The sequence below is a fragment of the Gavia stellata genome, chromosome 3 (assembly GCF_030936135.1).
Source record: "Gavia stellata isolate bGavSte3 chromosome 3, bGavSte3.hap2, whole genome shotgun sequence".
NCBI classification, from domain to species: domain Eukaryota; kingdom Metazoa; phylum Chordata; class Aves; order Gaviiformes; family Gaviidae; genus Gavia; species Gavia stellata.
The window spans coordinates 48,278,703-48,295,602 of record NC_082596.1 but is presented as its reverse complement, the minus strand read 5'-3'; the positions used below and the strand labels follow the sequence as shown (position 1 = coordinate 48,295,602).

Sequence of the window (16,900 nt, the reverse complement as noted above, 5' to 3'; positions counted from 1 at the left end):
CTTCAAATAATAACAAGTTTTAAAGTAGGTTAGAGGTACCAGGCTTTTCAGTAGGTATTTATCAGTATTACCAATCACTATAATAGTTATTTGCTGAAATAAACACTTACTTCTACATCAATATAATGTAATAATGTAATTTTACTTTGACTGGATCCTCAACCAAAGCACTGAAAGTATTCCTTTTTTAAAGATGGTATCTTACAGTTTCTTGCTTTTAGAAAACTAAAGAATAGACACCAAAATGACATCCATTTAAATTCTGAAAACTGATTAAGTAGATGAAGTCTTAAAAAATTAAGTCAGTATGACTAGGCAGGAGTTTGACCATGTGCTTAGTTGGCATAGAAACTGCAGATGTACACTGATTTGACCTGGCCAAAAATATGGCTTCTCAGTGCTTCCAAAAGCTCACTGTCTATTTTCATCCTCTTTTATTTATAGCTCAGGAATAAGCTTTCCAAATGCAAAATCTATAGCTAAAAAGATGATGGTTATTTTATAGTTATTAAGATGCTATTATGCAAGTCATCACTGACTAAGCTAATAGAGTCAGGAAACATTTTTTTCCCATGTCATGGAAAAATACTATTAAAAATTTCATCAATTTCATCAAGGCAAAAAGAAAAAGAATGTTTTTTTAGAAGTAAAAAAATAAAGTGTTTTCCTTTGGTATCTCAAAAATACATCCAGATTTTTGGTTCACTCTTCAGTTTTTCTTCTGGTTTTAACATTTCAAAGTTCACATTTTACTGAAACTTCAAATAAAAATAATCTGTACTTGGGAGAAAACCTAGCCTATTTTTTTAAACCTCCATAAAGGAAGTATCAGCACTGTATTTCTCTCAAAAAATGGGAGCCAAGAGATTTATTGAGACTGACCAAGTTTTTCAAAGTGTTTGGCAGAGCTTGGAGTCATCAGGTTTTGGCCAAAGGGTTTTTCCCCCACTGGATTCCCCGGCAGCTGGATCCAGCAGCAGCCGGAGCCAGGCTGCTGTGATCAGTGGCTAGGAGGGAGCAGTGCCAGAGCCTCAAACGCAGCGGTGCCAGGGACTGCATTAGGAACACTGGACTCTCGCACCATGGTGCGCTTGAGCAGCCTACTCTGATAGAAGCCATCCATCCATGCCCTTCACTAATTACCATAGTGCTTGACTTTCACCTAGCCTGTGCACCCAACCAGGTGAAGACCCAACTCACTGCTTGACTATGTGGCTATTAACAGAAATCAAAAATGCAAAAGGGAAAATACCTTGCTCAGCCCTTTTGTATGTAATTTGGTTTTTCTTCAATGTTAGGTCTTTTTTTCTGCAGTTGTTCTCCTTTTGCAGGGAAACTATTTCACAGAAGTGCTGTGAATTCATGTGAATATCAAAAGTAGCACAGAGACCTTTATTGAAAGAGAACTATGTCACATTTGTACTTACAAGTTATTAGAAGAAACTAACCCTTCACTTTTTAAATGGTGAGCACAGACCCCACCGTGAGTGGCTGGCCTCAACCTCCCCTGCAGCAAACTGACTGTGATTACCAGCTCATCCAGACTCCTTCTTGTATAAAGCTATCTCTCCAGTGGTAGATCTCACAGAATCACCACCTTGTCCCTCCACCACATTTCCAGGGTGTAGTTGTGCAGGGATGCATGATTTTGATACTCATTGATTCCAGTTTGAAAAGCAAACAGAAGTTTGTAGGTCCAAACAGTGAAATCAAGAACCCATACCTGATAAATACACTATAGTAAAACTTAATTAGTTTGTATCTGAGGAAGAAATGTAGCATTAATATAATTTTTCATATCTGAAGAGGATACACATGGTCACGAAGCAAGATGAATGCAGAGCTGGGGAAGGCCATAAAGTTTAGAAGTTTCTTCTTCCTACTCACTAGACAATGACACTAGAAACTTACCCTTTGTATTAATGAAGAGTAATTTGTTAGGAATACGTTATCTTCACAGTATCTTTGACAGCATCACATGGGCAGTGTTCATATTATGAGTCCCATACATGTCTCTTTCCATACATGTCTTTTCTAAGTGCCACCTTATGACCTCAGTTACAAATGCCTAGTTTCCAGGACTTCAGTGGAAATAAACAAATGATAGAATTTGTTTGTCTATTAGCAAACTTAGACATGACTAGATATAAACCAATTTATCCTGAAACCAATCTGGGATTAGAGATAAACCAACCTAGTAAAGTGACAAGAACAAGAATTTTCAGTTCTAATCAGAGCCATAACAACAAACCCATCTATGAACTGGAACAATTCGAACCTTTTGACATCAAGCTTTGCCATCTGATGAAGAAAACTCAGAAGAGTTTGAAGTCAAACTAATTTAAATTTGTAAAACAGTTTGCTGTGCTGCTTTTATTTATGTATGATGCCGAAACACTGAAAGACAGTCCAGTATCCCAACTCTCAGATGCATCAAATAAACCAGAAAAGGGCACCATGCAAAAATGGCAGTAACCCAACACACTCATACATTTCATATCCTGGTTGAGGGGTCACTTCTTCAGGTAGTACAAATAGAAAGCTAATGTATTCGAAGAACACTAAATTATGTCACCAAGACTTGCTATTGCATGAGAAAATGAATTTATCTTCCCCATGGAGAAAATTCTGTGCTAGCAAAGAATTTCCAGCACAGAGATAATTGTTAGGAACCGATAATGCCACCTTCATGGCCACATGAAGGCCCCCCACACACAGGGGACTAGCACAATGAAAACCAGTCCAATGTACCTGTCATCTTTAATTAGATCAACAGGATGGTTTATTCAGTGGGCTACAGTGCACAACCATAAACAGAAAGAAAGTATCAGGACTGTAGGGCTAGGGTGGAGGGAAGGATGGGACTAGCTCTTGTAGCCACCATGCAGGCTTAGATCTGCGTAAGTCAGTCAGGAAATGACAACTGCACAAGCCTGCTTTCTGTTCGTGACACTTAAAAGCTTTCATGTAAACATACTCAAGCTATTAATATTTAGATTGTTTAATCTTAAACCCTGAAGCTACTTTTTCAGTTTAAAATTTTAAAAATGGAAAAATACTCAATTTAAAACAATTTCTGGGAATGTAAATTGAATGATTGATTGTACCAATCTCAAAACTAGCAATTAGTGAGTGTTGTAATAGAGTTAGATAATAATAAAAAATTTAATTTAGTCCTAGTGGGATATCAATTTCTGAAGTGTCTTGGTGAAAATGTATGGGGCCATTCATTGCAAAAGAAGTGCTTTTAAGCAATAACTGTTAAAACACAGGGCATTTCATGAAAATTAATTACTTACTGGAGGTTGGTGATATTCCCTGCATTTGCTTTGGTCTGTGAATGCAAACCAGTATTTAATTCCCCACAACTGCCCAGTAACAAAGTGGCTGCTGCTACAGCACCCTTTAAAATATGCAAGTGTAGAAAAATTAAATAAAATTTTAAAAGGGAAACAGTTAGAGGTTTCATTAAACACCAGACTAATAGGTAATGTAAAGGTTGCACCTGAACCAATTAAACAGGATTTTTTGAGACAATTCAGTTATTGCATTAAGCTCTCTTTTTTTTAATTCTTTGTACATAGAGATTTTAAACGTTTTTTAAAAATCTGTTCAGTGTGTTAAGCCATTTTTACAACAGTTGAAAATAACAACCTAAGCAAAAAAACCTAAAAAACTCCAAAAACCTAAAAAACTCTAAAAACTCCATTGATTTTATAAAAACTGTCCAGTCAGTGCTATTACAATCAGATTACCAGTAATGTTCTCATTGTATTTCAATTATTTTAAGTGTGGAATACAGCAACTTTCCTATTAAAAATGAATTATCGTTCAGAGAAGTTCAAGACACAAATATGCTGCTGTATCTGTATTGTTGTAAAATTTGTGTTCAGAACTAGAGGAAACTAAGTAACGTGACTGTACTTAAAAAGCTTGCTAGAAAAATACACTCACAGATTAATATCTTAGGACATTATTGGCAAATCCAATACAGGTATATTGGATTTGTAATGCACTCATTAGGAGCATAATAATTGCAGGAAAATTACTTTAGAACCTGAAACCATTCTTTATTTGCAGGATTGCGGGTCATGTCCAATTTATTAAGGTGTTCATCTTGTCTGCTGACATGGCTTTTAGCTATTGTATGCAGCTGTTCTGAAAGGCTGATTCTGTTTGGCCTTTAAAAATGAAATACAAGTAACCATGTACCAAATCCATTTGCAGAAAACAGTTCTTTCTGGGATGTTTTGAACAAGATTCCAACTAACATATGGGCAAAAAGTTCCTCACAATAGAGTGGTTAAATGCTCAAACAGGTGCCCAGAGAGGATCTGGAGATACTTAAAACTCAATTCAACAGGGCCTTGAGCAACCTGACCTGACTTCAAAGTTGGCCCATCTTTGAGCAGGGGGTCAGACCAGATGACTTCCAGAAGTCCTTGCCAACCTAAATCACTCCATGATTCACGCATGGCATCTGGGTCTCCAAAAACTTTTGACATAGATGGTAGGTCCTCGTTTTCAAATAACCCCTTTGGAGGCAGTGTGAAGAGAGATCAGTATTTTATATATAAATTTATATGCACAGATAGATAGATAGATATATGCATATATATATAAAATGTATATATAAGGATACTCTACATTTTCAGCTTCAGAAAACAGTAAACCTACTATCATACTGTGTGCTGAGTTAAATCTTAGCTAATTATGAAACTGTACAACCAGTGGGATATCTAGCTGTGACTTTCGTTGGTTTGCCTAACAGGAGAAGGGCACATGCTTTTCTTAACGAAGTAATAAAACGTGTGTTAGTTTGCAGTGTGTGAAGACAAGCCAGTAAGAATATTGTATCATCAAATCTCCTTTGTAACACATTACTGAAGTTAAGCTCTGTTGCCACTAGGACTTTTAAGATGGCTCTAAGGTCAAAGATAATGATGTACTAGGTCACCATAGTAATGTTCTTACTACTGAGGCAATGTAAATGTAATGTTTTATCAAGAGTGTAAGATATCCTCTGTGTTTATTATTGGATATATGACCATGTGTAGTTTATTAATTCATCTGTATACTGAGGCTGTGAAGAGAGAAAAGGACGCATTTGATGGGTTTATTTCAAGCCTGCTTTCCCAGGATGAACTCCCCCATCCATCATGTCAAATTCCTACCAATTCACAGAGTATTACAAAAACTGCCTGAATATTTACTTGATTTTAATCAACAAAGAGCACTATCTTGCTTGGATTCTTACACAAGCATACTAACTCATACAAGCATGTTAACTACAAACTTCCATGCTACTGCCTAGGGCAATCCCATTGCTCTCTACAGCTTCCTGAGGAGGGGAAGTGGAGAGGGAGGTGCTGAGCTCTTCTCCCTGGTATCCAGTGATAGGATGCATGGGAATGGTTCAAGGATGTGCCAGGAGAGGTTTAGACTGGACATTAGGAAACATTTCTTTACCAAGAGGGTGGTCAAACACTGCAACAGGCTTCCTAGAGAGGTGGTCGATGCCCCAAGACTGTCAGCATTTAAGAGGCATTTGGACAATGCCCTTAATAACATGGTTTAACTTGTGGTCAGCCCTGGAATGGTTAGGCAGCTGGACTAGATGATCATTGTAGGTCCCTTCCAGATGAGCTATTCTGTTCTAAAACTGACCTGCCTCTACCTACCAAAGAACACATCAAGAGAGACCTAGCAATAAAGACTCAGGGTACAGGGTTATGATCTGATGTCTAAGGGCTTGTCCACTCCTCCCTCCCTGGTTCCTCCCTCACATTGTTCCCCCATGTTCTTCTCCTGGCCTTCCTACTCCTACCTGTTTATCTTGTGCCAACTCCAGTAACTCAGACCTTTCTATGAACCTCTTAAACTCACTGATGGAGCAGAAAACCATCCAACTGGTTTTGCTGTATTAGTTTTCCATCATGTTAAAAAGTCAGAGTGAACCTCAGAGGGCTCTGACAAGCTCCAGAAGCAGCACAGTGGGAGCCAACATTCAGGAGCAGGAAGGGAGGTGGGAACTCCCATCTGGCAGCCACGTGCTGTTGAATCATTTCTTATGTCACATGAAAGCACATGTTTCTGGCTGCAGTACCAGAAGCAGCTGAGCTAGCCAAACAGCTCACTATCACCAAAAAGGGACTCTCCTTTTCCTCCCCCAGTTCCCCCCTTTTGAAACCATCCTCTCAAAGGGAATATCCAGCAAGGACAACGAGGATGTTTAATTTGCTTTGTTTCTTATGATTCTTGGGATGAGATAACTACACGACAGTAATGGAATTAGGAAAGGGAAATCACTGAGTGGGATATGGAATTTTGACATGGAAGCCAATTAAAATCCTGGGATGGATCCAGCTCATGGATATTGGCTTGTGCACAGCCACACCAGTGACAAAAACACCATAACTCAGCATGCACAAAACTGTTTTGGAAGCCATGTTTTAAAAGTACTTCAGGGAATTACTCCTGCATCACCATGGGCTTGTCCTGGATAATTTACACTGTATTCCAGTTTCAGGTGATAGTAATCCTACTATCAAACTGTGTGCTGAGTTAAATGTAAGAAGTTCTGGTTAGAAACATACAGCTCAAGGAACAAGAATAAATGTCATGCAGTCATTTAAAACATTAACTGCAGTAACTCATTAACCACCTTCATTAAGAGATCAACTGCTGTTAGATATATTTACCTCATGTATGTCTTTCATCCAGCTTGTTATATTTTGAAAACTGTCCAGGTTTGTGATGTCGTACACAAGGACAAAGCCTTGTGCACCACGAAAATAGCTAGTACTCAGTGTATGGAATCGCTCCTGGCCAGCAGTATCCCTGAAAGAAATTGTAAGAAATCACACACACAAATAAACAAACAAAAAAGATTATCAAACTGCAGAACCCCTAAGAAAAATCACTTTATTTTAAGGAGTATTGTACAAATCTTGAATGGTGTAGCCTAGCATGAAAGGAACAAGAAAACCTAAGGATGAGAGAAAATCTGGGTGCCAGATACAGCAGTGAAAGAAATACACTGGAAATTTATTCTGAATAATACAGCCCTACTAGGGAAGCTAAACTAGTGGTTGAAGTCTGAGTGTAACTTCAAGCCCACCATTGCTTCTTTATATACATAATCACTAAGATCAGTACAACTCAGGTGATAAAAAAAATCTGGAGTAGAAGCACTGCAAGAGTCGGATGACATCCCATATTCTGACAAGCCCTTTGTAGACTGTGACACAGACAGCAAGCTGGTTTAGATGGAAGGTAGGTTTTGGGAAAAAGCCATAAAATACAGGGATGCAGAGATACCTACACATAATTATGCCTTAAGGAAGCTGTAAACAAGCCTCCAAGACTTTTGTATTAAAACCTGAGATGGAATAACTGCAGATCTAATACTGGTCAGATAATTCATGTACAGAGTTACTCCTTGAGAAATTAAATACTGGTAAATATAGATAAACTTCAGTATTGGATGTCTGGAGAGACGGCTGTCAGTAGCCCTATATAGCCTTTAGAAAAACTTCAAAAACAAAAAATAGAGTGTAGGTTCCCGAAGATTCATCTTACTAGCTTTCTCTCAGTGACCCTTTTGAACACACATTCGATGGGTAATGAAATGTAAAACTTTCTTGCTTTGTCACTTCCCTCAATGTTCCTATACAATCAAATATACTTAATATGGATCGTAGATCTGCATTGTTTTTATGCTTCAAGTTTTATTGTTAAAGCAACCTAGCGACAACCCTCTTTTTAACTTACATTAGTTGCTGCAAAAAATAAGCTCCCCTAGGCCAAATTCAAATTTCAAAATGACCTAGTAGGAACAATTGCACTTTAGGAAGACACACAATTAAAAGCAGATGAGATTTTTCATGCTGTAATGTAATTTAGTTGGCTCTCATTTGATATAAATTAAAACTTACCATATTTGAAGTTTCACTTTGGTATCATTAAATGTTACTGGCTTTACTTTAAAATCAATGCCTAGAAGAAAGAAGAAAATCTGTAATATTTCTTGTAATAATATGGATTCCCTATGAAGATTGTTTCTTAGCTCTAGTTATCAAACAATTTTGAACAGAAAGTGAAAAGGAACTGTATCAAAGAATAACTAGCCAATCATATACATTCAGACCAAAGTTGTAAAAGGAAATCATTCAATGCTGAAAACAACTATGTGCCCATACATTACACAAATACAATACAAAGCAATGCCAATACAAAGCAATGCCAATACAAAGCAATGCCAATAGAAAGCAATGCAGGGGCAGGTCAAAGCAAAGGTTCAGATACTCTGAAACTACATGTAGGTATTTCCATGAATAGGCAAGTGACATGACAGCAGTTTCATGGCCTATGCACAATAATACTTGGCAAATATATTGGTGATTTCAGTTGTTTCGTGTTTCATCACAACAGCATGGCAGCTGTGAACGGGGAGGGAGAAATGCTTACAAAGATATTACATGCATAAAACCACTTTTCCTCCTTACTTCCATATCCCTAAAAAAAAATAAAAATCTAGGGTTATATGAACAGGAATAGGAATTAGCTGTACTAGTTAAATGCAAAGACAAACATCTCATTCAAAATGAAGAGGATTGTTTCTACAGCCTTAATCACTGTGTATCCCAGATCCAGACCGCTAATGCTAAAATCAAGCATTAGCACTTGACATCAGTGCAGAATGTTGTCTCTACAAACACTGCAGATCTTTCCTCAAGGATACTTTCCTTATAATTTATAGTGTTTTCCTTTATCATATTATCAAATTAGTACTCCAAATGTAGTAGAAGATACCTCGATTTATGGGTTGTTGAAGCTCCAATCTTAATATTAGAATCTGACAGCTACCAGCTGCTGTCTTACAGTGATGCATTTCCTCACAATTAACCATTTTTTTCATTATTATATTGCTGAAATTTGAAATACCATTTGATAATTTCTCTGCTCTTTTTTTTTTTCCACTAAAAAGCAATAAGGCTATTTTTGTCAATTATATTAAGTGAAGTTAAGGTGACATTGCAGTAGCTGGTGATACTACATGGTCAAAATTCCATAAGGTCAAAATACGGCTACTTAACATGACTTCAGAGTGGCTTTTCACCAGTACTAACGTCATTTGAAAGAACCAAAAAGATTGAAAAAGCACAAAAATGTTAAGTTAATACCATTGCACTGATTTCTGTAAGAACCTGTCTGCCAAATTACTTTATCGAAGGAAAGCATCCATGGCAGTAAACCAAAAATGCAGTAGAGGAAATGCTCCCTTCCTTTTTACTGACAGAAGTATCCTGCACAAAACTTTGACCTCTCACATGCATGATTCCAATGCTATTAACATTTTCGTGTGTATGTGGTAAAAGAGTTTAGGTGGATTTTTAAAATTATTATAATAATGTCATTCACTTGATGAATTTTTATTGAAGCTCCAATGGAAAGGAAAGATGAAATAATATAATTGGTATCTGTAATTAATATTACACAAAGCTTCCTTGATGGAATTAATAATGGTAGATGGAAATGTAATTTCAGTCAAATTTGCTCATGTAAGGTGAAATTCCAACATGATGGAAAACATTTGCTCCTTAAATTCACATGGGTTTGTTTAATTATCTGTATCACTTTCTACAATTGATGTTAGAGCAGTTGAGGGGGACAGAGTATGCACTGGGAGGCTGGAATGTCACTTTCAAATGGTGCATTGGGAATACAGCAAAAAATTATAATCCATCCAGTGATTCCCCTATAGGAAACAGTTCTTAGTTGACATACATTTTAATAATAAATTGCTATAAGCTTTTTTTATTTATAAAAAGGGAAGCAGAGTGCTGACTCAGACTAAAACTTAATTTAAATAAGGCTTATTGACTTCTGAAGTCAACTTCAAAATTTATTGACCTAAAAGGTCAATGAATGTTAGTGAAAAACAGAAGTCAATATGTTCTGTATGCATGAATTGGTCATGTCTTTATATGAAATTTCCAGCGAACTTAGCAAATTGGAAAGACAGAAAAGAAAAATGAGAAATACAATGCCAAAGACAGCTCACAGATTTCAGATGCTTTTAGGCCCATGTATTACACAACGCGATCAACATAACAAAGCAAGCATTGATTACTGCTCTTGAGATAAATGTTATTTGAATGCAACAGCTTGTACTTGCTTCTTTTAACCTGTCAAATAAAACCAAGAAGGGGTATGCTGGGTACAAGTTCAAATTCTAGCTGTTATTTCCAAGTTTTATAGCCATGAGATTAATTTATTTTCTTTATATTCCAAATAATAAATATGCCCATATTAGGGCTGAGGCACCTTAAAGACAATTAGGTCTAAAAAGCATCAAAATTGTCAGCCACAGGGGAATTCAGCTATGAATTGCCCCTCTCTTCCCTCAATATCTGTAAAATAGTCTTTGGTCATCTGCAAAAGTCCTCTTCAAAGAGGTCTTTTGCAGCTGGCCTAGAAAATTACAACACACTTTTCACCCCAATACAGCTGGCAATTTCCTGATATATAAAAGGCTCAAAAAAATATGTCTATCCAGAGAAAATGCGGGTTTGAGCAGCTTAGCAGGATGCAACAGTGATAGCATGGACAGAGGGTGGTACACACCCCGGTGTGGTTCTACCTAGCCCACTTACTGTCATACATCATCTTCAACTCTGGAAACAGGGAAGCAGTTGGTATCAACTCCTGTGTCCAAGCTGGGCAAGTGCCCAGTGAGATTCCTACCTATACTTAACCTTTACTAGCTGTTGGTGCATTACTTGAATCGGATTCTTTTCCTGGACATGTCAAGGAATATCTGAAGCGGGGTGGTATCTGAGCGGTCACAAGTACTGATAATTACTGTTTTGGTAAGAAAAATAACTCATGGGATAAGATGGTTTGTTAGGAAAGTAAGAGTGACAAAAAATCCAGCCTTCTAAAAAAAAAAAGAAAAAAGAAAGAATTAAGATGGGGATTACTACTAGTGTTGTTAACACAGGACATACTTACCTTCAATATGGTTCATTTTTGTTGATTAACTCTACTTTATTTGCTTCTAAAGTGAGTATCAGGGAATCTACACATACTTCAGAGCTGGTTCTCTTATTCATCGTGCATTAGAAACAAATGCGTGAATCACTTGAATTTGCAACTTCACTCTTAATAAATCTTTTTTTTTAATCTAGGCATTAAAAAGCAAAAGTTTTCTTTTCAGGAAAAAGTCAAAATAAGATTATCTTTTTTTTTTTTTTTTAATCCTAACGTGGGAGTTGCACCACTTTCAACTATGACAGATTTGGGAGGACTCACACCTCTACAGAAACATTTCTCACAGAAAACACGTGTGCTGTGGGACAACAGCCACCATAATACAGCAAAATAACAACCTCACAGTCTGTGAGATCACAATCCTGTTCACCTGTTTTTTTGTTCATAAACTTTCTCTATGGCTTTATATGCAATGCCATTGTTTAAACAAAAATATTTATTTATTATTCTTTACAGTCTATTCATAGTACAATGCATCTGCCTTATGGTGCATATAAGTTTAATTAGAAAACTGGAAGTGCTTATAATTTACCCAAACTGCGTAATTGAAGAGGAGGAAGGGCACCCAGCCTTGAGTGTTTAAGTGCTGCATAAAAAGCTTGCAATGAAAATTTACTGTGGATGCATATTTTTCTTCATAAAATACATAATTTTAGAAAAGTTCACTATTACTGGAGCCTACTACAAAATGTTTTTTTTTTCTCTCCTGCAATAACAGTAGGGTTTTTCCTAGTAATGCAAACCTCTGATTCATGATGACACAGAAATGAGACTTTCAACAACCTTTTAACGTCTATGCCTATGACCCTTTGCCACTAAGGAGGGTGGTGGCACATGATTTTGTCAGGGAACTTGGACGGCTGAGAGACTGCACAGCCTAGATAATCTTCCCTCTACTCGAATCACCGTTCCAGCTGGACAGGTAGGATGATAAATCAATTAACATCAGATGAGCATTCAATAGGCTGCATGACAGATAGGGATCATTTCACTGAGCTTGTACAAAACAGGCACCAAACAATTATTTGTTTTGAAGGTGTCAACAGAGAGGGAGAAAACATCATGTACAGAAAAAACATTGCATTGTGTCTTCTTTCTTTACACTGTTATGGGCCACGACCTATAGGCCATGCTCTCGGTTGTAGCTGTCTTCATAAAAAAGAAACTTCCACTTCCAACTTTACTCTTCCAGAGGCCATCACTCACAAACCCATTTGTTCTAAAAGTCTAAGCTCTAATACACCTCCTAAAATGGCATTAAATGGAACATAGTATTTCAGAAATAACTTTAAAATCACAGTCAGGTAACAAATACCACATTTGGATGATTCATTTACATTTCAGATAAACATTTGTTTAAAAAGTTTTTAAATGTCTCACGAATAGGTTTCAGGAACAGTAATAAAACTAATCAGGTTAATCTCAGTCCATAACTGTTTTAACTATTCCTTTAAAATATTTCAACCCACAACTTGGAAAAAATACTCTGAATATCATCACCATACAAGAGTTTTTGACTCAGCAGTGGACTGAATTAAAAGAAATTGTGTCTCAAAATAATAACCTCAGGGTCAGGAATCTATGTTCCAATATAAAATGCATCAACAAAGCTGATCTTTATTTTCACAGCCATTCTCTGGGATTCCTGGCTAAGTCTGGTAACAAGTTGCCCATTACAAGGATCAATTTCATGACTTTACTGCTAGTTGAGTTCTTCCCTTTTTGTTGTTGTTGGTTTCAGAAGCTGCTTTGCAAGAATAGGCAAGAAAATAAAAAGTGGTTTAAGTTCAGCCATTCTCATGTGGGCAGGTCAAGTCATCTCACGTACTTTAAGTATTCTCTGGACCAACTGCTGCCACAGCTACTACCTGTTCTTTATTCAGTTAAGCCAAATCTTCCCACACTGGAAAATGTGTAAAAGAGCCATGCATATTCCAAGTGCAGGAACACACAATTTCTTGTGCATACTTTACGTTTGTCTTCAGGAGCACAGAAAACGAAAAAAAAAATTCTTAACACACACACACACACACACACAAACTTTTAAAAATGAAAATTTCCCAACGAGAAATTGGGAAAATCAAACCACTGCACCCATATTACACATTTTCCTGCTGACGACGTGGTTTTCAGCATGTGGACAGTCAACTTGCCATTCCCCATGGCACCGTGGGGCTGGCGTACCACAGGAGCGGGGAGTTCCCCATCACCCCCCATCTGGAGAGGTGCTGGGGAAGGCAGCATGGTGGTGCCGCACAAAACTGCCTTCGTCTGGCAGGGCTAACTATTTCCATCACAGCAATGCCTCTGCTTTAATAATCACGCACGCGGATACCTACAGTAGAAGATCTCTTGACTTTACACCGTTAAAATTATTAGCACAAAGTTAAATCCCTCTCTAGCATGAAAGATGAGGAACTGGGCACTTTACTAATGCCTGACAACTCTTTGAGGTAGGCATCATTTTCTCTGCACCCACATCGGTGTACAGCAACAGGGCCTCGGTCTGGAGTCGCGGGCAGTAACAAACAGTGAGAAACAAGTTGTCTTCGTAAGTTTAAATAAAGAGTAGGTTCCGAATGCCCCAGACAAACAGCAAGGACAGCGTAACAGCCGGCACAAAGAGGTTCTGGAGCCAGGGTGACACGTTTCCTAACACCCTGGCAAACCTCTGCAAAGGTTTAAGTTGCTAGACGTGGCTGGACACACGCAACAGTTTAACAGACGGAGATTTGACATCTCCGAGACGGGCAGCGCCGAGCTGCCAGTGCCGGGAAGGCTGTGTTTGAACCGTGCACCCGCAGCCTGAAAGGGGCGGAAAGGATGAGGAGAGGGAGCGAAGCGGGCGCCCAGGCTTCTGCCGGCCCAGTCCCTCGGGGCGTGCGGTGAGCGCGGGCGTGCCCACACGGCCGCCCGCCACCGGCCGGCGGGGCCCCGCTTCGCGGAGGGCTGCGGGGGCCGTGCGGCGGCTGGTGGGCACCGGGGGGTACGGGGCACGGGCGCTTAGGGGCGGCGGGCCGGCGGGTGCAGCCGGGGAACACGGGCAAGTGCCAGCCCGGGCGCTGAGGGAGAGCGCCGGCAGGGCCGGCTGCCTGGGGGCCGCCCCCGGCCCGCGGTCACTCACCGATCGTGGCCAAGTAGGAGGTGGGAGCCCCGGCGGGCGGCCAGCCGGGCTCCGTGTACCTCCGCACGATGGAGGTCTTCCCCACGCAGGTCTCCCCGGCCATCACGATTTTCACCAGCAGCGGCGGCTCCCCCGCACCGCCCTGCCCCTGACTCAGCCCCGCCATGGCGGGCGCCGAGTGCCGGCCGGCCCCGGCCGGGCGAGAGCGGGTGGGGCGGGGCGGGGGCCGCAGCGCCGCGGGCCGCCCCGCTGCGAGGGAGCGGGCACCGCCCCCGCCCGCGGTGGCGGGGGGGGGCCGGCGGCTGGGCAGCGGCCGGGCGTCCTCTCCGCCGGCGCCCGCGGGGCCACCGCCCGCCGCCTCCGCCCCGCAGAAGTGGGGCGGGCCGCAGGGAGCCCCGGAGGGTGCTGTGGCGTGGGGGGCTGCGGGGTGAGGAGGTGCGCGGGGCCTAAGTCGGGTCTTTAAACCGGTTTTGAAGACCAAAGCGTCTATCTGCTTGTTTTGCAGTCTGACTGAATGTTGCCGTCGTTACGCCAGCCAAAAATCTGCGCAGGTGCTATAGAGAACAGGGAACTGGTCACGCTCTCAATTACTTAATTCCTACGATTACCAAAAAGTAAAGGCCAAACCGGTTGACGTGAGGTAACGCCGTGCCCTGAGGCGATGCCGTGCCCTGCAGCAGCCCCCGAGCTGTCACCGCGGGTCTGTCGTGCAGACGCGCCCGGACTGCCCGCACCCACCCTCTCCAGACTTCGCCTTCGCTCTCCCGTAGCGGCCACCGGCCGCTTTCAGGTGGCAGCCGCCTCAGGTGAGGGCCGTGTGCCCGCCGCCTCCATCGCCCCGCGGACCTGTGCAGCGGGGCCGCGTCAGACCTCCCGCAGGTCCTGTGCAGGCTTCCCCGCTCTGCGCTTCAGCCGTTGCCCTGAATTAGGATTATGAAATGATGCAAATACGTGCTTTTTTTTCATGAAGTTTCACCAGCGGGGAGGAAAGAGGGAACTTCCGCAACCCCCGTGACACTTCCCCTGTGAAGTACAGAAATAAACAGTCTGGTTTCTCATTAATTCTTAGCGTTAAAGACAGAGACAGAGGAAACAGGTCTTCAGAATTTCCTCTTTTTCACTTTTAATTTCTTCTCATCTGACAGTCAAAGTGACCTGTAATATGAAAAAACACCATGTGTCTACAGTGTAGACTTGCTGCATGTATGTCCATATGTTTTTACCAGAATCCCACATTGTCCAAATTATAAGGCCCTTGGCCATTTGCCGATGTGCTCACTGAACTTCTCCAGTGTCATAAATTTAGGAATGGGATATACTTTGAATCAAAAGTGCTAATAATAGACATTTGCAAATATTGGTGACTGTCTAGGTCTGTGATGACTCCCCACGGATTTTGACATTTTCAACTTCAACTGTTCAAGCAACTCCTCGATCAATTCATGTATCGCAGAGCAGTAGATGTAGCATAACTCGCTTTTTGTGGAAGACAATTTCCGACTCGGCTCCACCCAGCACAGTTTGGGACGTCCTCTCGTCAAAGGCCAAGTGTTATTTCAGACTTATTTCCCATCACCCCGCTCTGAACCACACACCAACCTGCACCTCAACTTGCCAGTATCAGACTGGTTAGCCACAAACCTTTAGGGCTTTGTGGTAGGAGATCTTCAAAGGGTGGCAGCAGCTTGGTTTTCGATCAGTGCAATTTCCTTCATTGCTGGAAGAATGAGAAATTCTGCTGCAAGTTGGGAAATAATCAGTAAGAAATGGCTGATAAAATCAACTACTGAGTTAGCTGGTCTTTTTAGGAGTGATCTCTGAGATGTGACTGTAAAAAAGTCAATACTGCCACAGAAGGCATCAGTCAAAGTGTTTCCACTGGGGACAGTGCTGTGTATTGGTAAGACTGAATACATTCTTGAATGACGGTTGGTGGAAAAAGTTGACCCTATGGGACACTTTCAGCTGACACAATCATGTTATGAAAGCATTTGGGGAGCCCTTCCTGGACAATAAAGCTGCAGGCGTGTGGCTTGCTTAGTTTAACAAAGGCTAGGAGGGAATATGATTACTGTCTATCAGGGATTAAACGATAAAGAGGTGAAAAAAGCTGCTTAAAGAAAAGGATAATAGAGTGAATAGATGTAAAGTGACCACAGATATGGCTGAGCTAAAAATTGTGAGGTTTCCAATGATATTTCGGAAAATTCTTGCAATTGAGGTAATCAGAAGAAAAATCTTAATAAAGTCAGAACAAGATGAATTTGCTAGGAAGGCTGTAACCACCTGCAACAGGGAAGGACTGGACTTCATAAAGCAGAACACTTCCTATGAGAAACATCCCCTGCTATCTCAGCAGCCCCGTGAAGTTCTGCTTCCTCATGCAGAAATTTGAAGCTACTGTTGATTATCCCAAATCGGAGCGATGACGGGGTGCTAGCATCTTCTGGTAGTTCTCATGGATCAGGCATCTTCTGGTAGTTCTCATGGATCAGAGGTGATAATATGTATGGGGAATATGTAACACTTACGGATAATCTAACACTTGCAGCAACAGATGAATATCTCCAGCCAGCTGTGAATGAATCCTGCTCCGGTCCCTCCATCAGTGCGGCTGCAGGAGCGAGGACAGGGCCAGTGCTCCGGCCTGTAGACGGATGCTCTAGCATGGCTTTGGCAGATGCATGCATGTGGGCAGCACGTTGGTTTATAGATATACCA

At 40.9% G+C, this 16,900-nt stretch overlaps 1 protein-coding gene across 1 annotated transcript in view; it reads right to left on the bottom strand.

The window, feature by feature from the left end:
- LOC104255318 (ras-related protein Rab-10) overlaps positions 1-14,345 on the bottom strand; it is a 32,377-nt gene extending 18,032 nt beyond the window's left edge. Inside the window, exons 1-3 of the mRNA XM_059815376.1 lie at positions 14,180-14,345; positions 7,938-7,998; positions 6,702-6,840 (exon numbers count right to left, since the gene is read on the bottom strand). Of these exons, the coding sequence (XP_059671359.1) occupies positions 6,702-6,840; positions 7,938-7,998; positions 14,180-14,345 (366 nt within the window). The remainder of the gene's footprint in view (positions 1-6,701; positions 6,841-7,937; positions 7,999-14,179) is intronic.
- Positions 14,346-16,900: the final 2,555 nt, after the last annotated feature.